General features: G+C 57.5%; 2 protein-coding genes across 6 annotated transcripts in view; one reads left to right on the forward strand and one right to left on the reverse strand.

The window, feature by feature from the left end:
- Positions 1-7,575, reverse strand: part of IDH3A (isocitrate dehydrogenase (NAD(+)) 3 catalytic subunit alpha) — a 25,325-nt gene extending 17,750 nt beyond the window's left edge. The window contains exon 1 of the mRNA XM_040493391.1: positions 7,236-7,575. Coding sequence (XP_040349325.1) covers positions 7,236-7,575 — 340 coding nt within the window. The remainder of the gene's footprint in view (positions 1-7,235) is intronic.
- CIB2 (calcium and integrin binding family member 2) overlaps positions 7,429-20,743 on the forward strand; it is a 17,879-nt gene continuing 4,564 nt past the window's right edge. The window contains exons 1-4 of one of the 5 annotated variants that reach the window (XM_040493435.1): positions 7,429-7,624; positions 11,943-11,977; positions 13,154-13,270; positions 19,945-20,056. In XM_040493435.1, coding sequence (XP_040349369.1) covers positions 7,574-7,624; positions 11,943-11,977; positions 13,154-13,270; positions 19,945-20,056 — 315 coding nt within the window. In that variant the 5' untranslated portion in view covers positions 7,429-7,573. The remainder of the gene's footprint in view (positions 7,625-11,942; positions 11,978-13,153; positions 13,271-19,944; positions 20,057-20,743) is intronic. The other 4 variants (XM_040493434.1, XM_040493436.1, XM_040493437.1 and 1 more) reach the window with 4 other exon arrangements.

Consider the following 20,743-nt stretch of genomic DNA (forward strand, 5'->3'; position numbering starts at 1 on the left):
CCCCCCACCCCACCTCCCCGCTCCTGGGGACCTTATGGCATTCTCTCCTGCTACGTGTCTTTGAGAAGATCTTCCTCAAGCCCAGAGAGGATCTGTCATGGCTTTGCTTCCAGAACAGAAAACAGCACATCCAGCTGCTCAGTGACTTTGAGACAAAGATTGGAGGACTTTCTCCAATCCATATCCAATCTTCACATCAACCCCATGAGGAAACCGAGGCACAGCGAGTAGCAGTGATGGCCGCATTACACTGGGACGCCTGATTACTGAGACAGTTCTCCTAACTGCTAGGTTTCTGTGAGGGGCCATGCAGTTCAACAACGGCTTCCCAAGAGAAGTCCTATCAAGTGCTGGGTGAGGACGAGTAATGAATACGCCCAGGCCTACCCTCCAAGTCTAGTGAGGGAGAAACACAGAAATTCAGTGACAGGTGCTTGAAGGAGTTTGGACAGGGTGGGGCTGGCTGGGGAAGATCCCGTCTTGGAGATGGTGTTTAAAGCAGTCCTTGAGGAGGTAAGATGTCAGCAGCCTGAGATGGGGTCCGAACGGACCGGTGCCAGCAAAGACTTGGAGGCAGGAAAGCGCTGAATCCTCACAAGCTTAGGCTCTCAGACTGAAACAGCCCTCAGAGGTCGCCCGGTGCAGCCCCCATGGCAAGGTGCTCCCTGCTTCCCGAGCAGCTGGAGAGACGTCATCTGGGAGCCCCTCCCTCGATGGGCCACAGGTTCCAGAACTGCTCATAGACGTTCTGGCATTCCTCCAACATGCAGGCCAGTGTCGCCTGGACAAGCGCCTTTGTCCTGTGCTGGCACTTGGGAGCGCCCAGATGTGCCACCAGCAAGGCGTGTTGGGACCAAGGTATGCTTGCCACTCAGGAGAAGGATCTGGAAGGTGTGTCCTTGTTTGTGACCACAGCACTACCCCGTCCAGGGGTGCTGTACTCTACAAAATGGTTTTAATCAAGGTGGTGGCCTTTAAATTAATAAATCAGCAAAATACATTATGTTTATTCACATGCTAAATGCTTCTTTTTGCTTTTTTACAAAAGGAACGCAAATTTTTTTAGTAGAGTTTCCCTAATTTATTTTCCTAAATATTGGAACTTTAGTAAATAAATGGGCAAGGGGCCCGAACAATCCTTTCACAGCCAAAGAAACCAAGAAACTTTTAACCAACCTTAACCATAATCAAGTACATGCAAAATTTTTAAAAGTTAGAAACGTCTTTGGCCCTTTTATTAGAAAGTATGGATAAAATGCTCATGTCCTCTACGGTCTGATTGGTGGTGGAATGGCTACACTCTGAGTTCTGGCTGGCTCCCAAATACTGTACCGCCACCACCTTTCTGGAAACAGTTCAGTGTGTCTCAAGACTTCTGTGTCTTTACTCTTTCACCTCGTGCGTAAATCCGTTCCTGAGAATCAGTCCCTCGAGAAACCCCACAAAGATCCATCGGCACAAAGATACTCATTATAGGGTTGTCTATAATATCGTTAATTGAAAGAAAAGCAGTCTTAATGATTAACGAGGAAATGGTCGTGATTTAGGGTAAAGAATCAAATGGAGCGCTGCACCGCCCTCAAAGGTGACCATTGGGAAGACTCTGGCATCTTGGTAATTCTTTACAGTTCAATAGTCAGAAAAAATACATCGAAACTTAACGTGTCTTCTGTGCTTGTCACCTCTTTCTACGTGTGAGCGATGACGAGTGGGAACCAGCTCCCTCACTCAGCCTTCCTCTCCGTGAAATGCAGCTCCAGTCTCCCAGGTGCCCAGGTCAGAAGACCTGAGGGTCAGCTCTGTGTTTTGAGGTTGAGCTACAGGCAGACACTCCCCGCCTTCCCAGGTCTAAGCCAGAGTCCTCTCTGGGCAGAACCAGGGCAATAGCGCGCACGCTGGTCTCCCTGCCTCCCCCCTGCCCCTCACCGTCCGTGTCCTGCCTTAGGGGTCCTGTTAAAGCAGGAGACAAATACACCGTCCTCTGCTCAGAACAGCCAGCGACACCTGTCCCTTGGAGTTAAAGCCAGCGCTCTGACCACGGTGCCTCAGGCCCTAAGTAGTCTGCTCTTGCTTCCCGCCCCCCATGGCCCAGATGGGGGGTTTTCCCCACGACGGGCAACTCTCTGCAGCACCAGCTGGGTGTCCTACCGCTTAACTCGATTCTGACGCCATCTTTCCGGAGCTGTCACATCCCGAGGACCAAGGGCTCACTCCTGTAAGACTGTCCCCATGACAGCACTGGGTGCAGGTAGTCCCTCCTGCGTCTGACAGTCAGCTGCCAACACGACCTGCCCACATTCCCCTCCTTGGGTCCGGTTCATTTGCCAGAGTGGCCCCCCGAGCTCAGGGAAACTCTTTTCACCGGTGTATTAAGGGGTGCGCCGAAGGGCGCAGGTGAACAGCCAGGTGCAGAGATACAGAGGGCGGGGTCTGGGAGGGTCCCGGGCACAGGAGCTTCCGTCCCTGTGGACTTGGGGTGTGTCACCACCCCACCCCCCCCGCCCCGGCGCATGGGCGTGTTCACCAACCCGGAAGCTCCCCAAACCTCACACGTGTGCGACTCTTACGGAGGTTTCATCATGTAGGCATGATCAATGACTAACTCTGCTTCCAGCCTCTCTCTTCTCAAGAGGATGGGCAGGGGGTGGAAATTCGAAACTTCTGATCATGGCTGGACTTTTCTTTTGACCAGACCCCTCCAGGAGCCCACCCGGGGTCACCTCATTAGAACAAAGGACGCTCCTATCCCTCACGAAGTTGCAAAGGTTTCGGGGGCCCTGTGTCAGGAAAGCGGGGGCTGGGAAACTACAGGCCACGGGTGAGCTCTGGCCCACGGCCTCCTCTAGGCTAAGGAGTTACAGAATTGCTTTCACACTTACACTTTTAAAAGTGTATAAAATCAACAAGTTCGTAAAAATCGGTAACACTTTGTGAGACTTCAATTATATAAATTGGAGTCGCAGTGTCGCTAAGTAATGTCTTGCTGGAACACCGCCAAGCCCATGTGTTTGGTGGCCACATCCACAGTAGAGGGGAGTAGATGTACCAGAGGCCGTGGCTGTGGGGCCAGCAAAGCCTGAACTCTTTCCCATCCGGCCCAAACAGAAAAGGCTCACTGAACCATACAGTAATGATGCTCAGACATTTTGGTCTCAAGACTATTCTTAAAATTTGAGGACCCAAACTTTGGTAATACAGATTATTAAATATTTATCGTATTAGAAGTTAAAGCTGCACATGACCCCCAATAGCTATTTTAAAAATATGTTTTAAACAATTATAACAATAAACCCGCTATGTGCTAGCTTAGTGCACATATTTCTATGGAAAATAATATTTTTAAAGACGTAAACATTTAGTGAGAAGAGTGGCGTTGTTTCACATGTTTGCAAATGTCTTTAAAGCCTGGCTTAATTTGGCGGAAGGCAGCTGGATTCTCGTGTCTGCTGCTTCATTCAGCCTGCCGCAGCACCGTGCATGAAACTTCTGGAGAATTCCGCTGTGCACTTGTGAGAAGATGAGAGTGAAAACAGCGAACGATGTTTTACATTGTGGCAATAATAATGCTGACCTCACAGACCTTCTGTAAAGATCCCGGGGACCGTGCTTGGAGGGCAGCTCCCTGGAGGCGGGCAGACTTTCCCCAGAAGCCCACGCTCCAGAGGCTCGTCCTCCGATGCCTCCGCGGTGTGAAGCCATCCCAGCGGTGGAGGATCCGCTCATTAGCAAAACGGATGGGCAAAGCGCCTGACCTGGCTCAGACAGCGGTGCCCCAAGTGTGTTAGGTGCCGCCCACGGGCCTCTCCTCTCCCACGGACAGAGCACGAGACTCCATGGGCTCTGGTCTTAAAGGACCACGTGGCCTCGGGGTCAGGCTGCTGAGCGAGGGCGCGGTGACCTGATCCCGAGTCGAAGGTTGTGTGGATCCTGATCCTTGAATACCGTTGCTTCTGCTTTGGACTGAGTCAGCGCCTGTTATGACACCTAAAAGGACAGGTATGGAGTCCACTGTGCTCACCGAGCAGGTTACGTCGCCACTGAGGACCTCCTTGCTAATAGGCGACGGTCCACGGCGCAGAATTCAGCCTGAGACTCCTTGCGTCGCCTCAGCCACCCCGCTCCAACAGCAAAGCTCCGCTCATCTGCCGCTCGCCACTGGAGCTGACTCAGATCCACGGCAAAACTGAGTCCGGTGGTGAGTGCCCTGCCCTGGTCATTTCCTGACAGACACACCACCGTGATCCCAGAGCAATGGGGATACAGTGCTACGGGTAGGGGCTCTGGCTGGAGCAGGCTGTGCTGAGGGGTGGGTACGGGTAGGGAAGGAGGGGGTCACGGATGTCCGTGAGGATTTTAAAGGCACCTGAAAGGACAGTTGGCAGGAAGTCACCATCAGGTCGGTCCTGTTCTCAAGCACCTGGGAGCCTCCCACATCCAGAATGTGTTCTGGCAGAGGGTCCGGAACAGGCCCACAGGGGCCATTCGGGGAGAAGGTGGGCTCACCTCATTTGCCCTGCACTAAAGGGCTTGGTCTCTTGATCCTCCAGCAGGAAAACCTTCTCCACGTCAGAACACTTGGGGAGTTACTTGATTCAGCGTGTGAACAGGCCCAGGAAATGCAGGCTCTTAAAGAATGTTGATTCGCTATTTCCCAAGACCATCGTGTCCTAGACCCTGGGGATAGAGCCAGATAAGATGTGCTGCAGCCGTCCCCGAACCCCGAACGCTAGTGTTGGAGAGGAAACAACACCTGCCCCCTCCAAAAGACACAGCCCCAGGCTGTGTATGCATCCGTCCCGAAGTAGCAAGATCTGTGTGCGAAATGCTGCAGATACGGGGAGATGAGGAGACAAACTGTCCAGTGCTAGGACTGAGTTAGGTTAAATAGGCGGTTGCAGGGGTGTGTGTATGAGATTGAGGTGGACCCAGTAACCGCTCCCAGAACATAAATTGCAGCTTGGGAGAGGCCAAGATGACCAGTGCTCTGTGCACAGAGATAGGACTTCCGGGAGGAATGAGGTTTGAATGGCCACTAAGATAGAGAAGCCGAGGTAGGGGTAGCACGTTCCAGGAGGGGCCCTGAGGCGGGACAGCAAAGGCCGGGTCTGCGGGAGGCGTCTTCACCGTAGAAGACATCCCGCCCAGGCCTCGGCCCGGGACAGCGTCTCCGTCCCCGTCATAGAGGTCCCCTCGGTCTCCAAGTCGTAGAAGACTACTTGCAGACCAAGGACATTTCATCACAAAGAATGGAGGAAGGACAGGGAAGAGGGATAGAGATTCGTGTTTCGTTGTGTAAGTTCACTCCTTGGGTTTTGATCCGTCGCGTTTTCCGTCCAACTTTTAAACTTTATGGAAGGAGTCAGAAATGGAAAAAGCCAACGTTTAATGAGTGCTTGCAAAGTGCCGGGCGCCCCCGTGGGACCCTCAGCTCCCTCTCGGCATACCTTCTCGGGGCGTGTCATTTATAAGACAGCGGCTGACTAGGAGTCGAGCTCCCGGAAGCAGTGGTAACCCCGTGTTCCCATCATCGTGTAATCAAGACTTAAATCCACCTGTTACCAACTGAGCAGCTCTTCTCTGAGACTATTGCTTCATCTGTGAAATGGGCAATAAGGCCAACTCTACAGACTTAAGAGGCGTGGATAAAATGTTTTGTGTTGCCCCTTCCTTGCTGGGTGGCTCCAGGCAGGTCACTCTGCCTCTCTGAGCCCAGGCTTTCTCAACTGTAACATGGGACTGTAACTTGCCCTCCTCACGGCACTGCTGTAATAGTTTAGGACAGAGGGCCTCCTCCACTATTGCCACTGCAATAGTGATCACGGAGGTTTTAAGGGAACTTTCACGGGGTTGTGAAGACAGAATCACAGAACTGAAAACCTAGTCTTCTTCACAGAGGTTCTGGCTTCTCTGCATGGAGCGCATGTCACACAAATACGCAAGCGTGTTAGACAATGTACCCGGGCAGGATCTGAACACTGAATTCCGGCCTGCTCATGGGCAGCGTGGCGTCGAAGATGACGAGAAGGAAACGTGTAACAGTGACTGTGTGGTCTAAGGGGGCTCCCGTCTCCCCAGCTCTCTCACACGGGAGAAAAGGGAGGTGCAGAGAGACTCTTACAAAGGTGTCTCTGCTCTAAAATTCCACAGCCTCTGAATTACTGGCCACATAGCCTGCCTTCTTTCCCACGGCCGAGACCCCAGCGCACGTCTTCTGGATTGCTTCCTGCCCTTCTGATCGCCTCTCGTGACTCTTTGGATTTGAACAGGGTGGCTTGTCTGTTTAGCTGATAGCTGCTATTCTCACCTGAAGGTGGCAAAATGTTAGGTAAACCCCAAAGAGGAACCTCAGGTAAAAGGAACATGTAGAAACACCTGGGAAATCTGCCAAACTTGGAGCCTCTAACCTCCAGCGATGATTCTCAAAGTGTGGTCAGGGCCAGCAGCACCAGCAACACCTGGGATCTTGTCAGACCCCCACATTCTGGGCCTTCCAGACATACTAAATCAGAAACTCTGGGGGTGGGGCCTCCCAAGTGCTTAAAGAAAGGAACCATCTATTTTTAAAGCGTAACATGCTGAGTTCATGGAAGTCCAGGTGTGGAACAGCAGGCTGAGTCAGCACCTGAGTCCAGCCCAGTCCCGCTGCTTCCCAGCTGTAGGACCGGGAGTGTTACTGATCCTCTCTCAGCCTGTTTCCCCACCTATAAAATGCAGATAATGCCAGTAGGATCAACGGTCCTGGGGTTGGAAATAACACATGTATGGGTGGGATCCCTGGAAGGACTTAGCAGTGGCTCTGTTTGCTGTGGTCTTTGGCATTTGCTTAGAAGTCCCAGGTGAGGCGCCTGGGTGGCTCAGTCGGTGTAGGAACCCTCTTGATTTCGGCTCAGGCCATGATCCCAGGATTGTGGGATGGAGCCCAGTGACCATCTGCACTGAGCCTGGAGTCAGCTTGGGATTCTCTCTCCCTCTGTCCCCCTCTCCTGCTCGCGCACACGCTCTCTCTCTAAAACAAATAAAGATTTTAAAAGTTCCTGCCCTTTGTCACACTTCACTGGACACGGTAAGTCCCGTAAATCCTCCTCGGTCTCGTGTGCAGCCAAAGATGCAAAGAAAGGCTAGTGAATCCTTAATGTCCCGCTAAGGAACCCAGAGGGCCCGAGATGCACACACCCCTCCCCCCCGCGCAGCGGCCAGAGGTCCGCTCACCTGCAAAGAAAGGCCAACTCACTGACCCATCCTTTGCAGCGGAGGGCCGGCCCGCCGAGCCAGGAGTCCTGGCCCCCGCCCAGCCGGGGGTCCTGGCCCCGCCCAGCAGGGAGTTCTGGCCCCGCCCAGCTGGAGGTCCCGGCTGCGCCCTGCGCCAATCCTGGCCCCGCCCAGCCGGAAGTGAGGCGGGGAGAGGCCGGGCAGCACCTCCCGCGGAGGGAAGGGGCCGCCCCCTGCCGGGGTGGGCGCACCGCCCCGCGGGGCGGGGTCGCCCGGCCTCTCCCCGCCCGGCTCCGGTCGCTCTCCCGCCTCCGGGTGGCCGCGGGCTCGGGCTCGGCGCCCGGACGACGGCGCGGCGACCGCCATGGGCAACAAGCAGACCATCTTCACGGAGGAGCAGCTGGACAACTACCAGGTGAGCCGGCGCCCGCCCTCCCCTGCTTTTGGCCGCGAGCCGAGGCCCCCAAAGCCAGTTACTGGGTTCGGACTCAGCCCCTGCCTTCAGGTAGGAGCGTGACCTTGGGATGTGACTTGCAGCCTCAGTTTCCCCACCCTTGCGTTGAGAGCGCTTTCCTCGCGGTAGCCGTTCCTTTTCATCCCCGTTTAGCCTCCTTACTCTTGGCCCCTCGCTGGCCTCGAACCCCTCCCCAGACACCTGTCCCAGCGCCCACCTTGGCACGGAGTTGGAGGGTCATGAAACGGGGGCTGCAGGGAGGGTCCCCGATCCCAGGAATCAGCCCAGGAGAATGAGTCTCAGCAGAGCAGAAATGACCTGGGGGCCTGTCTGGGTGGGGAGTGAGGTGTATCGGCCCCCAAGTCAGATTTAAGTTGGGGGTGTCCTGTTTACCCGTTTGGGGTCTCTACCTCTGGCCCCAGCATGGAAATAATTGGAGCAAGAAGGCAGGCCATGTGCCCGTTCCCACGCCCCCCTGCAAGGTCCCTCAGCCCCCAGCAGCCACCTGCTAAGACCCTCCTAGCACCTGCTGCCTCCAGAGCCAGGAAACTGCCCAGATCCGAGGCCCCGAAGCCCTTCTGCCATGGGGAGGCTTGTGTGGTTGCAGGATGAAGCCCAGCCCCCTGACTTGCTGGGGCCCTGGCCAGCCTCCGGGGCTCCTTCCCTGCCCTGTGTGCGGCAGCCACCCCTGGGCTGTCGCTGGCCTCCTTCCTCCCTCCCTTTGCCCATGCTCTGGGACGCCCCCTTCAGATTTCCCTCATCCTCCAAGGCCCAACTGGGACGCCTCTGCCCGACTCCCCTGGGCAGAGGGGGCCTGCTTGGAGTGTGCTGTGGGAGAGAGGCACGTCGGCAGTGTCTCCTGTGGCTGCCTGTTGCCTTCGTGAATATTTCTTTTGGTAATGGGCCTGAAGTGTGAGTCCTCTGAGGCCCCTTCTCCTCGGAAACGCTGGCCGTCAATAATGGTTATCAGCTCCATGTGAGGCCCTGAGAAGGACCAGGAAGCCACATTCATGGAGCAATGCTGTGTGCCAGGCATTGGAACAGATACCCTCTAGGATCCTCACGATGGGGTGGATTATCAGCCCCATTTCACAGAAGAGGAGACAAAGGCCGAGGAGCCACTCAGTGCCTGGCACAGTCCAGGCTCAAACTGGAATTTGAATCCTTTAATCCAAGGCTCACTGCTTTTGTTTGGGGGCGGGGCCTGTGTGTGCTCTTTGTCCCGGAGAGGTCAACCTTGGCCTCGTGAGAGTACGATGTGCTCCAGGGAAGGAGGGTACTAGTGGTCCGTGGAAGACCCGGAGGGAAGGGTAACTTTTGCTCTGCAAGATTCAGAGAGAATGCAGTGCTTGAGCAGGGCCTTTGAAAGGTAGGCCCCCGCAGGCCCAGAAGGAGGCGCCTGGGTGGAGGGGAGCACGTGGGTGAAGGCTGGGGGGTGGCACAGGCAAGCAGGCGGACCCTGCCCAGAAGTGAAGCATAGCCCCATGGGGGGTGGGGAGCCTGAGTTTCCGCTCACACCAGCCTAGCGTTGGGTTACACTTGGGAGCCAGTCCCAGTGCTGGGTTGTGATCCTCCACCAGAGCCAGGCAGGGTGGGAGGAACGAGAGCTGATGAAACCTGAGAGCCCCAGTCTCCCGCCCTCTGCGCTCCATCCAGCCCCACGCCTGCCAGGCTCCCAGTTACGGCCCCCTTTCCCCAGTCCTCAGGTGCCAGTGATTCCCAAGTTCAGGTTTCTTTCCAGACTTCTCTGCCCTCCAGATCAATCTCCCAGACCCCTCAAACTGCAGAGCAGGGCTCCCAGCCTCCCCCAGAACCCACCACTGCTCCTCTGGCCATTCAAGTCTCACAGGCAGCCCACATTTTCAGTTAAGAGCAAGCCCTGTAACTCACCTGGGGACCCTCTCCTCTGTCTCCACCCAAGGATCCAAGGCAAGACAAGACACTTAGAATCTGAGTACGAAACCTTATTCTCTGCCAACACTGCCAGAATCCTGAGAAGCCTTTACGGTACTTGCCACGCTCACCCCCCAGGAGCTGCCTCCCTGGGATGAGGTCCAGGCAAGGTCAACAGAAGAAAAAGCAAAACGTTAGTGGGTGAGCAGGTTCGTGGCAGTTTGGTGGTAATGTTGAAAACCTACAAACAGCTGCTGCCACGTGTTCAGGACGAGGAGAAAGTTCGGTTAAGCAGAGCCAATGCCTTTTGTGAGACATCCTGCAGCCAGTGAAGCGTGTGGAGGGCTTGCATGGGAAGACCTGTTCCTCGTCCCGGAGCCCTGTGTCGAGCACCCATGGCGCTGGATGTGGAGTACGCGGCCGGGGCAGGACATGAAGCGGTCAGTGGACGTGGTCACGGCTGGACTCTACAGTCTGTGGACTGCGGTCAAGAGGCAAAAGCCCCAGGTTGCAGTCAGCCCTCTGGGCTGCGTGTGCAACTTAGAGCAAGCTATTCAACTTCACCGAACCTCGGTTTTCCCATCTGTAGAGTGGGGAGATAATGCCTGCCTGCCTTCCCCCCCCCTCCCCCCACCATAGGCTAGGGACGAGGGTTGAACAAAACTGGATAACCAGAGCCCCCACGGACCAGGCCTGCGGTGATCACGGACCGGGTGGGGTGTGGTTCTCAGCCTGGGCTGCACGTTGCAGTCATGGAATGTCTCTGCAAACTCTGATGCCGGGCTCCACCCCAGGTGATTCTGTTCCAGAGCTGAGGCCCTCGTTTTAGCAACAGCATCACTGCGGGTGGAGCATCTTGGAAAGATTCGGATTCCTGGGCCCCACCCCCAGAATTTCTGGTGCAGCAGGTCTGGAGTGGAGCCTGAGAACCTACACTTGCACTCAGTGCCCAGGTGATACTGGTGCGGCCAGTCCTGGAACCGCACCTTGAGGACGGTTGACGTAGACAGGTGTGAGTGGTTGTGATAAGGGACCAGGGTCCTTTCGCTCGTAGGGCCTTTGGGTCAGGACCCAGATATTTCCTTTTCAACCCAGGGCATGGGAGAAAGGAGAGCAGAGGGGAAGAGGGGAGGCCAGGGCCTCTCCCTGTCCCTGGTTATGCCGACACCCCCACCAGGCAGGTTGGGAGGGGCCGAGGAGGGTCCGTGCCTGAAGACTCAGCTGGGCTGCCTTTGGGGCCTGCTCCAGGGTCTTCAGGAAATCCGTCCCCGCGCCCCCGCCTGAGTCGGAGACAGGGACTCCGAGCTTGGTGAGGGTGGGGGCAGAGGAGCTATTGCCTAGGGCGAAGCCTAGCCCGCTCGGACAAGTCCCTGGGGTCCGAGGAGGGCAGGGCGGCCTGCGGGCCTTTGGCCTAACTCCTGGGCGGCAGACTGGGTTGCAGGGGACCCGGAAGTTCCCACCGGCTCCCCCTTTCCAGCCCTCCCGCGGGCGCCTCCTCTCTGGGCTTCCTGAGTGTGCGGCACAGCTGCTCCGGTGCCCAGGGACTCCGGGTTTCACGCGGGGCAGGCCTGGCTGGCTGCAAGCCTGGGCCGCGGCTGTGAGCCCCTGGTCAGCACATCCCCAGGGGCAACGGCGGCGAGGGCAGGGGGGCCAGGGCCAGGGTAAGCGCAGAAGCCCTTCATCCCTGGGGTGTTTTTGCCTCCATACGTCGCACCGTGGCCAGGCACCACAGCCACCGCCACCGGGCAGGCCGGCCCGTGGACAGAGGCAGGTCGCACAGACAAGGCAGGACACCGGAGACCAGTTTATAACTGGGCGACCTTAGGACCCGAGCGCTGCCCCCACCCTGAGGGTCCTAGCCGCTGCCCCCTGCCTCCTCCTCCCCTCCCTTCCGCTCACCTGGCCTCCATCGCCTCCCCGTGTGACCCCCTCGATTCCTGTGGCTTCAGATGCCACGTAGACGCCGGCGTTTCCCCAGCCTGTGTGCCCGGGACCTTCCATCTCTGTGCCTGGGACACACGGCACACGACGCGGGGGCACCGACCTCGCGCTGCAGTGTGGATGGCGCCCCCTGCAGCTGAGACCCTGCCGGCCTTACCTCCTCACTGGTCTCCCAGCCCCTTTCCCCGCCGTCCCGCAGAGCAGACCACAAGTCAGTGCCATCCACCTCCGGCTCGTCCCCCCGCCGGTGCGTGCACGCCCCCAAGGCTGCCCCCACAGACCCCCACACCATGCCGCAGTTCCCTGGGCCAGGCCACAGCTTCAGGAGGTGGCTTCCGGGCCACCAGGCTGCTCTCTGCCCAGGCCGAGGCGGTTCCCGAGAGGTCCCGAGGGAAAGCGGGGCGTGGGCCCTGCAGCGGACTGTGTGTGTGTTTTCCCTTCACAGGACTGCACCTTCTTCAATAAGAAGGACATCCTCAAGTAAGTGTGGCCTGCGGTTCGCCCGCTGGAGCTGGGCCGGGCACCTCGCGTGGGCTGGCTGCGCGGGCTGGGACCGAGGGGGGCGTCTGCCTGTCGGGAGCCAAGCGCAGGCCGCTGTGAACTGGAGAACTTCCCACCCCGCCCGGCGCCCAGACACTTCTGCCAGGAATCAAGGGTCTCCGTCTTGCGTGCCCGGCTCTTTGGGGGGCCGTTTCAGGCACGTTTTCATCTTATCCTCCCTGCGACCTTGTAACAGGAAAACCTTTTGTCCCTACTTGGCTGTGGGGCCTGAAGACCTGGCCTCTGACTCCAGGCCCCTTGCTGTTTATTTGACCGTGTCCGGAGGTCTGTCAGACTCGGGGTCCCTGAAATGCCCTCTGGCTCCAGCCCTGATGTCCCTCTGCCCTGGGAGGCCCAGAAGTCAAGGGCCTGGCCTGCATGCCCCCGGCATGCCTGAGCTGCCTGCCGGGGGCTCTTCCCTTTCCGGGACAACTCCTTTCTTTGGGATGGAGGAGGCGGGCTCTGAGGGAAGAGATGAAGGGGGTTGGCAGCCTTGGAGCCCCAGGCCCAGGCCGTGAGCACGACCCACAGGATGCCAGGCCCGGCCCCTCACGGGCCCTGTGCCTGAGCTACCAGGTGGCGTTAAAAGCCAGCGAGGTCACAGGACCGCTTTCCCCGGAGGCCGATGGGCGGGCTGGGGCTGGAGCCTGTAGCGGCTTCCCAGGCGAGCTGTGCTTTGTCACTGTCCTGACCACTCCGCTCACACGGGCGGCTCCCTGCGCCTTTCCCCTCTGCCCCGGACACTCTTCGGCCTGCCCCCGGGTAGACAGGGGTCCCCGCTTCTCCACCTTGGAGAGGCGGGGTGACGGGCAGAGCCCCGGCTGTGGCATCAGCAGACCTGGGCCCTACTCCCGCGTCCTAGCTCTGTGGCCCCGGGCAAGCTTCGAGCCTCACTTCTTCTGGGGGCGGGGACACTTACCTCCTGGCAGGGCCGAGAGGCGGGAGCACCAGGGCGCGGCATTTGCACGGTGGGATTTGGTCTGTGACTTGAGTGAGGTGTGGGGTGGGGTCCCCGTCTGGACGGGGTGGCCCTCAGAGCCGTAACGACAGCCGTTGCCGGTGGCGTCCTGGGCACGGACCCTCACCGGAGCCTCACCGCGCTCATCCTCTGTGCAGGGCCCCCGCCTCTGGAGAGGCCGCACCCCGGCTGCTCGTCCTCCGAGGCCCGTGCCCGTTCCTGCTCTGGCAGCGAAAGCTTGTCTCCGCCGCCCGGCGGCCCCTTCTTCACCTCTGGTGCCCACCTCGTTCCCGTGCCCCCTTCCAGACCCACCTCCGTGGTCGTCCATGCCACCCCAGCTCATGCGTCCTGCTCGTGTCCCCTGTGTCACTGCTCGTATAGCGTCCTGGACGCTCCAGGGGCTCCTGGCTCACGTGCTTGGCTCCCCCTGAAGTCGCCGTCAGCCGGGCCCCAGCCTCCCCGCCCCGTAATTGGCCACAGCACCTGGTAGCCCCCAGTGAGCGCTTGAAGACCACGTGGGTGAAGAAGGCCACGAGAGAACATTCCAGGCTAGGAGCAGCAGGGCCAAGGACACAGGCCTGCTTCGCCCCATGCCGACCTCCAGCGGTCTCACTGAGAGCAGCAAGGTTGCCCGTGGTACGGGCACGTGGCACGACGGCCAGGCATTAGACTAAACGTGGTAGGTCTTTGGGGTGTCCCTTGCCCCCTGGCAAGTGGCGAGCCCCAGGCACATGGGGGGATGCCCCGCAGTCCTGGCCTGCCCAACTCTGAACCCTTCAGCACCCCAGCCTCTGTAGCTCGACCCAGAGCCCAGGCCGGGCCTGGGGTCCAGACACGGGTAGGACCCCTTCCTGCTTGTCCCGTCCCTGCTTCATTCAGGCTCTGCCACTGTGCTAACGCTCACCGGGGACCCAAGGGACCAGACCCGGTGCTTTTTCTGCGAAGTGGTCGTGTCAGGAGGAGGGGGCGGGGGATGGAGCGCCTGCTGTGGGTCATTCCCTGTCTCTGCACTGTCCCCCCGCCCCCAGCAGGCCCCTGTGTTCAGCACAACACGGGGCCGCTTGGGGTTTTATGGCCCACCCGTGCACCCTCGGCAGGGGTGGTGAGAGCAGGCAGCACGTGGGATTGTGGCCCCTGGAGGAACCACGATGGCTCCGTTCCATTTTGGCCCCTTCTCTTTTCTCCACCCTTCTCTCTGGGCCCCAGCGAGGGCCAGTGAAACCTACCAGGGACTGACCACCCCTGCCGGGTGAGCCCTCTCCGCCGTTCACACGTCAGGTCCAGGCAGGGCAACCGAGGCCCGGAGCCCGGCTCGGCGGCGTGCAGCCGGTCGTCGGCAGAGCCGGGCCCCGGCCCGCCTGGTGAGCTGCCCCCAGCCCTGGCCCGGTGGGTGGTGCGGAGGAGGAAACCCGAGCACAGGTTCTCCTTCCAGCGGCCCCGGGTCACAGATAACCATCGGCATCGGCGGTCCCCCCCCCTCCCCCCCGCCCCCGCCACCACCAGGTGGATACCGTTGCTCGCGTGTACCTTTTCCACTCTCATGCGGAGCCCTCTTCCTAGCAGGTCCCAGGTGGCACTCTGACTGCCCTCTGCCCCCCGTGGGCCTGCGCTCCTCGGTGAGGGGACCCGAGTCCTTGCCCCCCGCTGCAGACAGGCCCTCCAGCTAGCACCGCAGAGTGTTTCCCTGTGTCAGTGTTTCGTACCTTGGTTTCCCGACGTGCTGAAAACTCTGTGGGCTCTGTTTTAATTAAGCTTTTTATTTCATATGTGATACGTGATGACCATAGAGAAATTCGAAAACAGAGGCGCCCGGGGGGCTCAGTCAGGTGAGCATCTGACTCTTGGTTTTGTCTCAGGTCATGATCTCACGGTTCATGAGTTCGAGCCCCGTGTCGGGCTCTGTGCTGACGGTGCGGATCCTGCTTGGGATTCTCTCTCTCCATCTCTCTGCCCCTCCCTGCTCACTCTCTCTCTCTCTCTCTCTCAAAGTAGGTAAATAAACATTAAAAGAAAATCAGAAATAAAGCCAGTCGAGAGAAGATGAAACTTACCTGTAACCCCATCACTTGGCGGTGACGAGCGTTGATGTTTTGCTGTGTATCATGTCAGTGTTTTTCCTCTGTGTGTGTTTATCAAAAATGTGTCTCATGTTGTTTTATAATGTGCTTAAAATTGCTTTTCCTTAAGCAAACTGTAAAAATAGGTTTAAAAACATGATCTTGCCACATCCTTAATTCATTTGGCTGGACGTGTAGGTTTTCAGCACTTGACCATTGTAATTAGTCTTGTGACAGCACGGCTGTGCCCCACACCCCTGCGGTAAATTTCTTTTTTCTTCTTTTTGTTTTAAACTTTTTTTTAACGTTTATTTATTTTTGAGAGAAAGAGAGACAGAGTATGAGCGGGGGAGGGACAGAGAGAGAGGGAGACACAGAATCGGAAACAGGCTCCAGGCTCTGAGCTGTCAGCACAGAGGCCGATGGGGGGGGGGAGGGCCTCGAACCTACGAACCGTGAGACCATGACCTAAGCAGAAGTCGGCCGCTTAACTGACTGAGCCACCTGGGCGCCCCTGGGATAAGTTCCTAACAGATTTCTGAATTGAAAGGTATAGACCTTTCTTTTTTTCTTTCTCTCTCTCTCTCTCTCTCTCTCTCTCTCTCTCTCTCTCTCTCTTTCTGGGTATAGACATTCTTAAGGCTTTTGATTTTTACTGCTAAATTGCCCGCCACCCCTGAGAGCGCTTTTGAACCATTTGCTCTGCCAGCTGCCCTGCGTGAGGTCCCATCTCCCTCCTTCCTCAGTCACGCTGGCCTTTGCATCTTTGTCTTCCGTTCCCCCAGTCATTTACTGACTGCCCCGGGGTTCTAGCCCACAGTCGGGCCCACCCGCACGGTGGTGGCTCTAGGGGGACTCTGCAGGAACCGCCGCTCATTGGCCCGGGGCCAGTCCAGACTTTTCCTGTCCTGTTTTCACTTGTAAGTTTTGGCAGCCAAAGTTTGGATTACTGTTTCAATTTAATTTAATTATATGTATGTGAGTGCTGAGCCCAAATGCGGACCACCAACCAGACTGCGACTTCCAGAAGAATCCGCTTCTCCCAGTGATTTCAAATGCTCTTTGTCGTGGACTGTCCTCACACCCGTGCTGCGCTGTGTCTGTGCCGCTCGGGTCCCCGAGGTGACCGGCTGTCCCCTCAGACTCTGTTCTCACAGCTGAGGGGCAGACGCCCCCCGCCCCCCGGGTGCCCTCTTTCAGGCCCTCCCCCCCCCACACTGGTGCTTTCACACAGACTTTTGAATCTGGTCGGCAAGTTCTTTGTTTCGTTTTCTAATTTAATTATTTTTTAAAATTTACATCCAAGTTAGTATATAGCGAAGCAATGATTTCAGGAGTAGATTCCTTAGTGCCCCTGACCCATTTAGCCCATGCCCCCTCCCACAGTCCCTCTAGTAACCCTCAGTTTGTTTCCCATATTTATGAACCTCTTCTGTTTTGTCCCCCTCCCTGTTTTTGTATTATTTTTGCTTCCCTTCCCTTCTGTTCATCTGTCTTGTCTCTTAAAGTCCTCATATGAGTGAAGTCATATGATGTTTGTCTTTCGCTGACTGACTAGCATAATCCCCCCAGTTCCATCCACGTAGTTGCAAATGGCAAGATTTCATTCTTTTTGATTGTGGTCGGCAAGTTCTCAAACAAACCGCTGCAGGTTTCAGTTAGGATCGTCTTCATTTGGCAGAAATGTGGAGGCAGGAAATAGAGGCACTTACCTTGCCACCCAGATACTTTACATCTTTTTACACACTTGGTTTTCAGACTTAGTTGTTGTGGGGGGGGATGATTTTTTTTTCCTATTGTGATTTAGTTCTTTTATATCTTATTTTCGAATAGGCTGATGCTGGTACATAGAAAACTATTTTGAGGGCACCTGGGTGGCTCGGTCAGTTAAGCATCTGACTTCGGCTCCGGTCATGACCTCATGGTTCGTGGGTTCGAGCCCCTTGTTGGGTTCTGTGCTGACAACTCAGAGCCTGGAGCCTGCTTCGGATTCTGTGTCTCCCTCTCTCTCTGCCCGTCCCCGGACTCATGCTCTGTCTCTGTCTCAAAAATAAATAAAACATTAAAAAAAAGAAAACTATTTTGTGCAGGAGGGCTACTGAGCCCTTTCTCATTCAAATAGTTTTTTAACTGATTATTTTTGGTTTTCTGGCAAATAATAATTCTCCTCCTTTCCAATATTTAAATATACCGTCTCTTCCCGCACTGACCACCGTGGCCAGCGGTCACGGGGCGATGCCGTGTAGCGGTGGTGATAGGCGGCCTCCGGCTTTTCTGGGGATGGCTCTGGTGTGGTGTGGGGTGTTGATTTGGGGTAGAGCATCCCTTTGTTTCTGTTTTACTGAGGATTTTAAGCTTTATTATTGATAAAATTACTACTTAAAAATATTTATATTTTAGTGACCACTTTAAAAATTCAAGCACTTTGGGAGCAGGTGAAGTGACAAGTGAAAGCTGGCCCCTTCCTCTCGCTCCTATCTGCCCCCAACTCGCAGGGGCCAACAGTGTAAATGTGTGGTGCACATTTTGGCCTTTTTTCCTGTGTCCATACACCCGTCAGGTCATAAATGTAGCTACCAACTTGACAAAACGATTTTTTTGCCGATTAATATGATTCGTAGTCACAGATTTTCGAAGGGTTAGTCCAACGGCGTATTCCTGGCTTAAATCCTACACGGTCTGAATGTGTCACTGTCTCAATACCGTGGGACTTGATTTACCAATATTTCATAAGAGTTTTGCATCTGTGTGCGCGTCGTTGGTCCCTTTTGGATGCCCCCCGTCGGGTTCTGCGAGCAAGGTTCTTACTCGGTTTCTAAAATGAACGGGGAGGCGCCTCCCCGACTGCTCCGTGCTCCGGGGACTTGAAGCAGCACAGGTGTGACTTGTGCCCCGGGGTCTTAGGACAGGGCCAGCATGCCCTGTACTGGGACGGGGTGACCGTTCGGTTTCCCCCCAGTGATTCAGCCTTCCAAATTCTGAGTTTGGCTTAGAAAAAAATAAGTAAATAAAATAGCAGGGTCACCTTAGTCCTGGCGTCAGGGCAGGAGTCGGCCCTCCCGCCCCAGGGGACACCGCAATCTGCCAGCGCTCGGCCCTCTCCCCACCTTCCTGGTGGGGTGCCCCTGGCGGGCAGGCAGCTGAGGGCCAGGTGGCCTTGCTAATGCCATCCTCCCTGACCCCGCAAGTGTGAGGACGGCAGGACAGCCCCCATTCGCTGATGGGGAGGTCCGTGGGGGTCCGACCTCAGTCTGCCATGTGGCTCGTGCTGCGGCCACCCTGCATGCCTTTGGAGGCGGAGGGCAATGCCCACGGCACCCAGCATCACACCCCACGTGTCAAAGGTCAAGGGCAGGGTGAAATGTAACAGAAGTTTGGCATGTCTGTCAAGAACGCGAAGCCAGCTGTGTAAATTGTGATATGCAAGTGCTGGTTCTGTGTTTGGGGACAGTAAACAAGGACAGGTTTTTCCTCAACTCGGAGAGCGAGAGCGAAGATAGCCCTTGAATGCCCCTGGCGGAGAGTCCTGGCCCCATGCTGTCACTTGGGTATCTGCCGAGGAGGGTCGGGCTTTGGGATTTCCCTCCAGCCCTGTGTTTCCCAGTGGTGGCGCTTCTGTGCGATTCCGGGACGGTCGTGGGGACTTGTGGCTGGGGGAGTGGCCTCATGGCGTTTTGCTCTGCGTTCACCCCGCCGGTGTGGAGCCAGGGCGGCCTGATAGAGACACCAGCATCCACCTCCCAGGGTGGTTGAGGGATTAAACGGAGTCATCCACACGGGGGAACCGACCCAGAGCCTGGCACAGAGTGAGGACTCGCTAGACGGGGCTGGTGTTACGTGTGCACCGGGCGGGTAGTAAAGTGCTTGGCCGGAGAGGGCTGCGGGCCTGTTGCGGGGGCCTGGGGTGTGTCTGTGGGCCAGCCACTTAGAACACTGGCTTTAGGGGAGTGGGCCAGGCAGGGCGGGGGCTCTGGGGGTGCTTTGGTCCAATTCCCAAGAGTCCTAGGCCCCCCGTTGGGTGGGTCACCCGCCTCAGCCCCTGGTCGGTGCCCCCTGAACTCGTCCCCTCACCTGGCAGCATGTCTTGGGCACGGTTTCATCTGACCTGAGCTGCATTTGTGTGGGGCGGGACTTGGGGGCTATTCTCCCGGATGTCAGGGGCAGAAGAGGACTGAACAATGGAGGATGGGCCTCCCCGTGAGCTAGCGGCAGGAGGTCCCACACCCTGGAGGGTCCTCGGGTTGGGTCGTTCAGGCCAGCTTGTGTCCTGGGGCCACCTGAGCACTGACCGGGCTGCCGGCAGGGCGGGAGGTGGGAGTGACTGGGGCCCTGGCAGGGCCTGCCTGTGGGCGTGAGGGCTGCCGGTGGCTATTCCAGAGACCCAGCCCTCGGAGCCTGCTTGGGACCCAGCAGCAAACGGCCGGGGCTCGACAGCTTAAGGACTGGGGAGGAGGGGTAAATGCCCTGGATCTCCAGGCCTTCGTTCCAGCCACGTCCCTCGTACTTCCAGTTGTGTGGCCCTGGACAGACAGCTCTTAACCTCTTCAGGCCTCGGTTTGCCACGCTGAGAGCTGGGGGGCGCAGCTCACCTGTGTGCACAGCCGGGGGCAGAATTAATGGGGCGACACCGCTGGCGTACAGAAGGCCTTTATGGGGCCCAGAGAGGGAACACGGAGACCTGGGGGTGGGGGACACGACCCGGTTATCAGCATGGGGGCCCGCTGCCCCCACCCCACCCCCCAGGCCCCACTTCCTGCGCTCAGAGCAAGGCAAGGGGGCCTGTGCGGAGCGGGGGGCTGGGTGCAGGTGGGGCAGCATCGGCTGAGGGGGACTCAGGGGATGCACACCCCCCCCCCCCCCCGCCCAGCTCTTTCCCTCTGCCTCCCTCGCAGGTTGCACGCACGGTTCTACGAGCTGGCCCCCAACCTCGTCCCCATGGACTATAGGAAGAGCCCCATCGTCCACGTGCCCATGAGCCTCATCATCCAGATGCCAGAGCTCAGGGTACGACAGAGGCCGCTGCTGCTGGGCAGGTGGGCTGGGGGGCAGGCAGCGGAGGCACCCAGACCTGGCGGAAGCCGGCTCTGCCCTTGGTGGCTGTGTGGTCCTGAGAGGATCACCGGACCTCTCTGTGCCTGTTTCCTCCCCTGTACTCTCTGAATAAATGAGCCACACGTGTGGGGACTGCATACGGGTGGTCAGTGCTGCCCTATAGTCTGTGTCACCTGCTTGCCCCTTTGTGACACGGCTGGTCATCTGTGCATGGCCGACCTTGTGTCTGCCTTTCTAGATTCCTCTGTCTCCCTGTCTGGCATTAGCCTCTCTAGCACGGCTATCCACACCATCACTTCTCAGACTTGAACGTGCACAGGGCTGCCTGCAGATCTTGTCAGGGCCAGCAGGTCTGGGCCAGGAGGTAAGGGTCAGCGGGTCAAGGTCGGAAGGTCTGGGCCAGCAGGTCTGGGTGAGCAGGTCAGGGCCAACAGGTCAAGGCCAGCAGGTCAGGGTCAGCAGGTCTGAGCCAGCAAGTCAAGGTCAGCAGGTCTGGGCCAGGAGGTCAGTGTCAGGGCCATCAGGTCAGAGCCAGCAGGTGTGGGTCAGCAGGTCAAGGTCAGGAGGTCAGGGTCAGGGTCAGCAGGTCAGAGCCAGCAGGTGTGGGCCAGCAGGTCAATGTCAGGAGGTCAGGGTCAG

Source organism: Herpailurus yagouaroundi, unplaced genomic scaffold (assembly GCF_014898765.1).
Source record: "Herpailurus yagouaroundi ecotype Mexico unplaced genomic scaffold, PumYag 185, whole genome shotgun sequence".
Taxonomy (NCBI): Eukaryota; Metazoa; Chordata; class Mammalia; order Carnivora; family Felidae; genus Herpailurus; species Herpailurus yagouaroundi.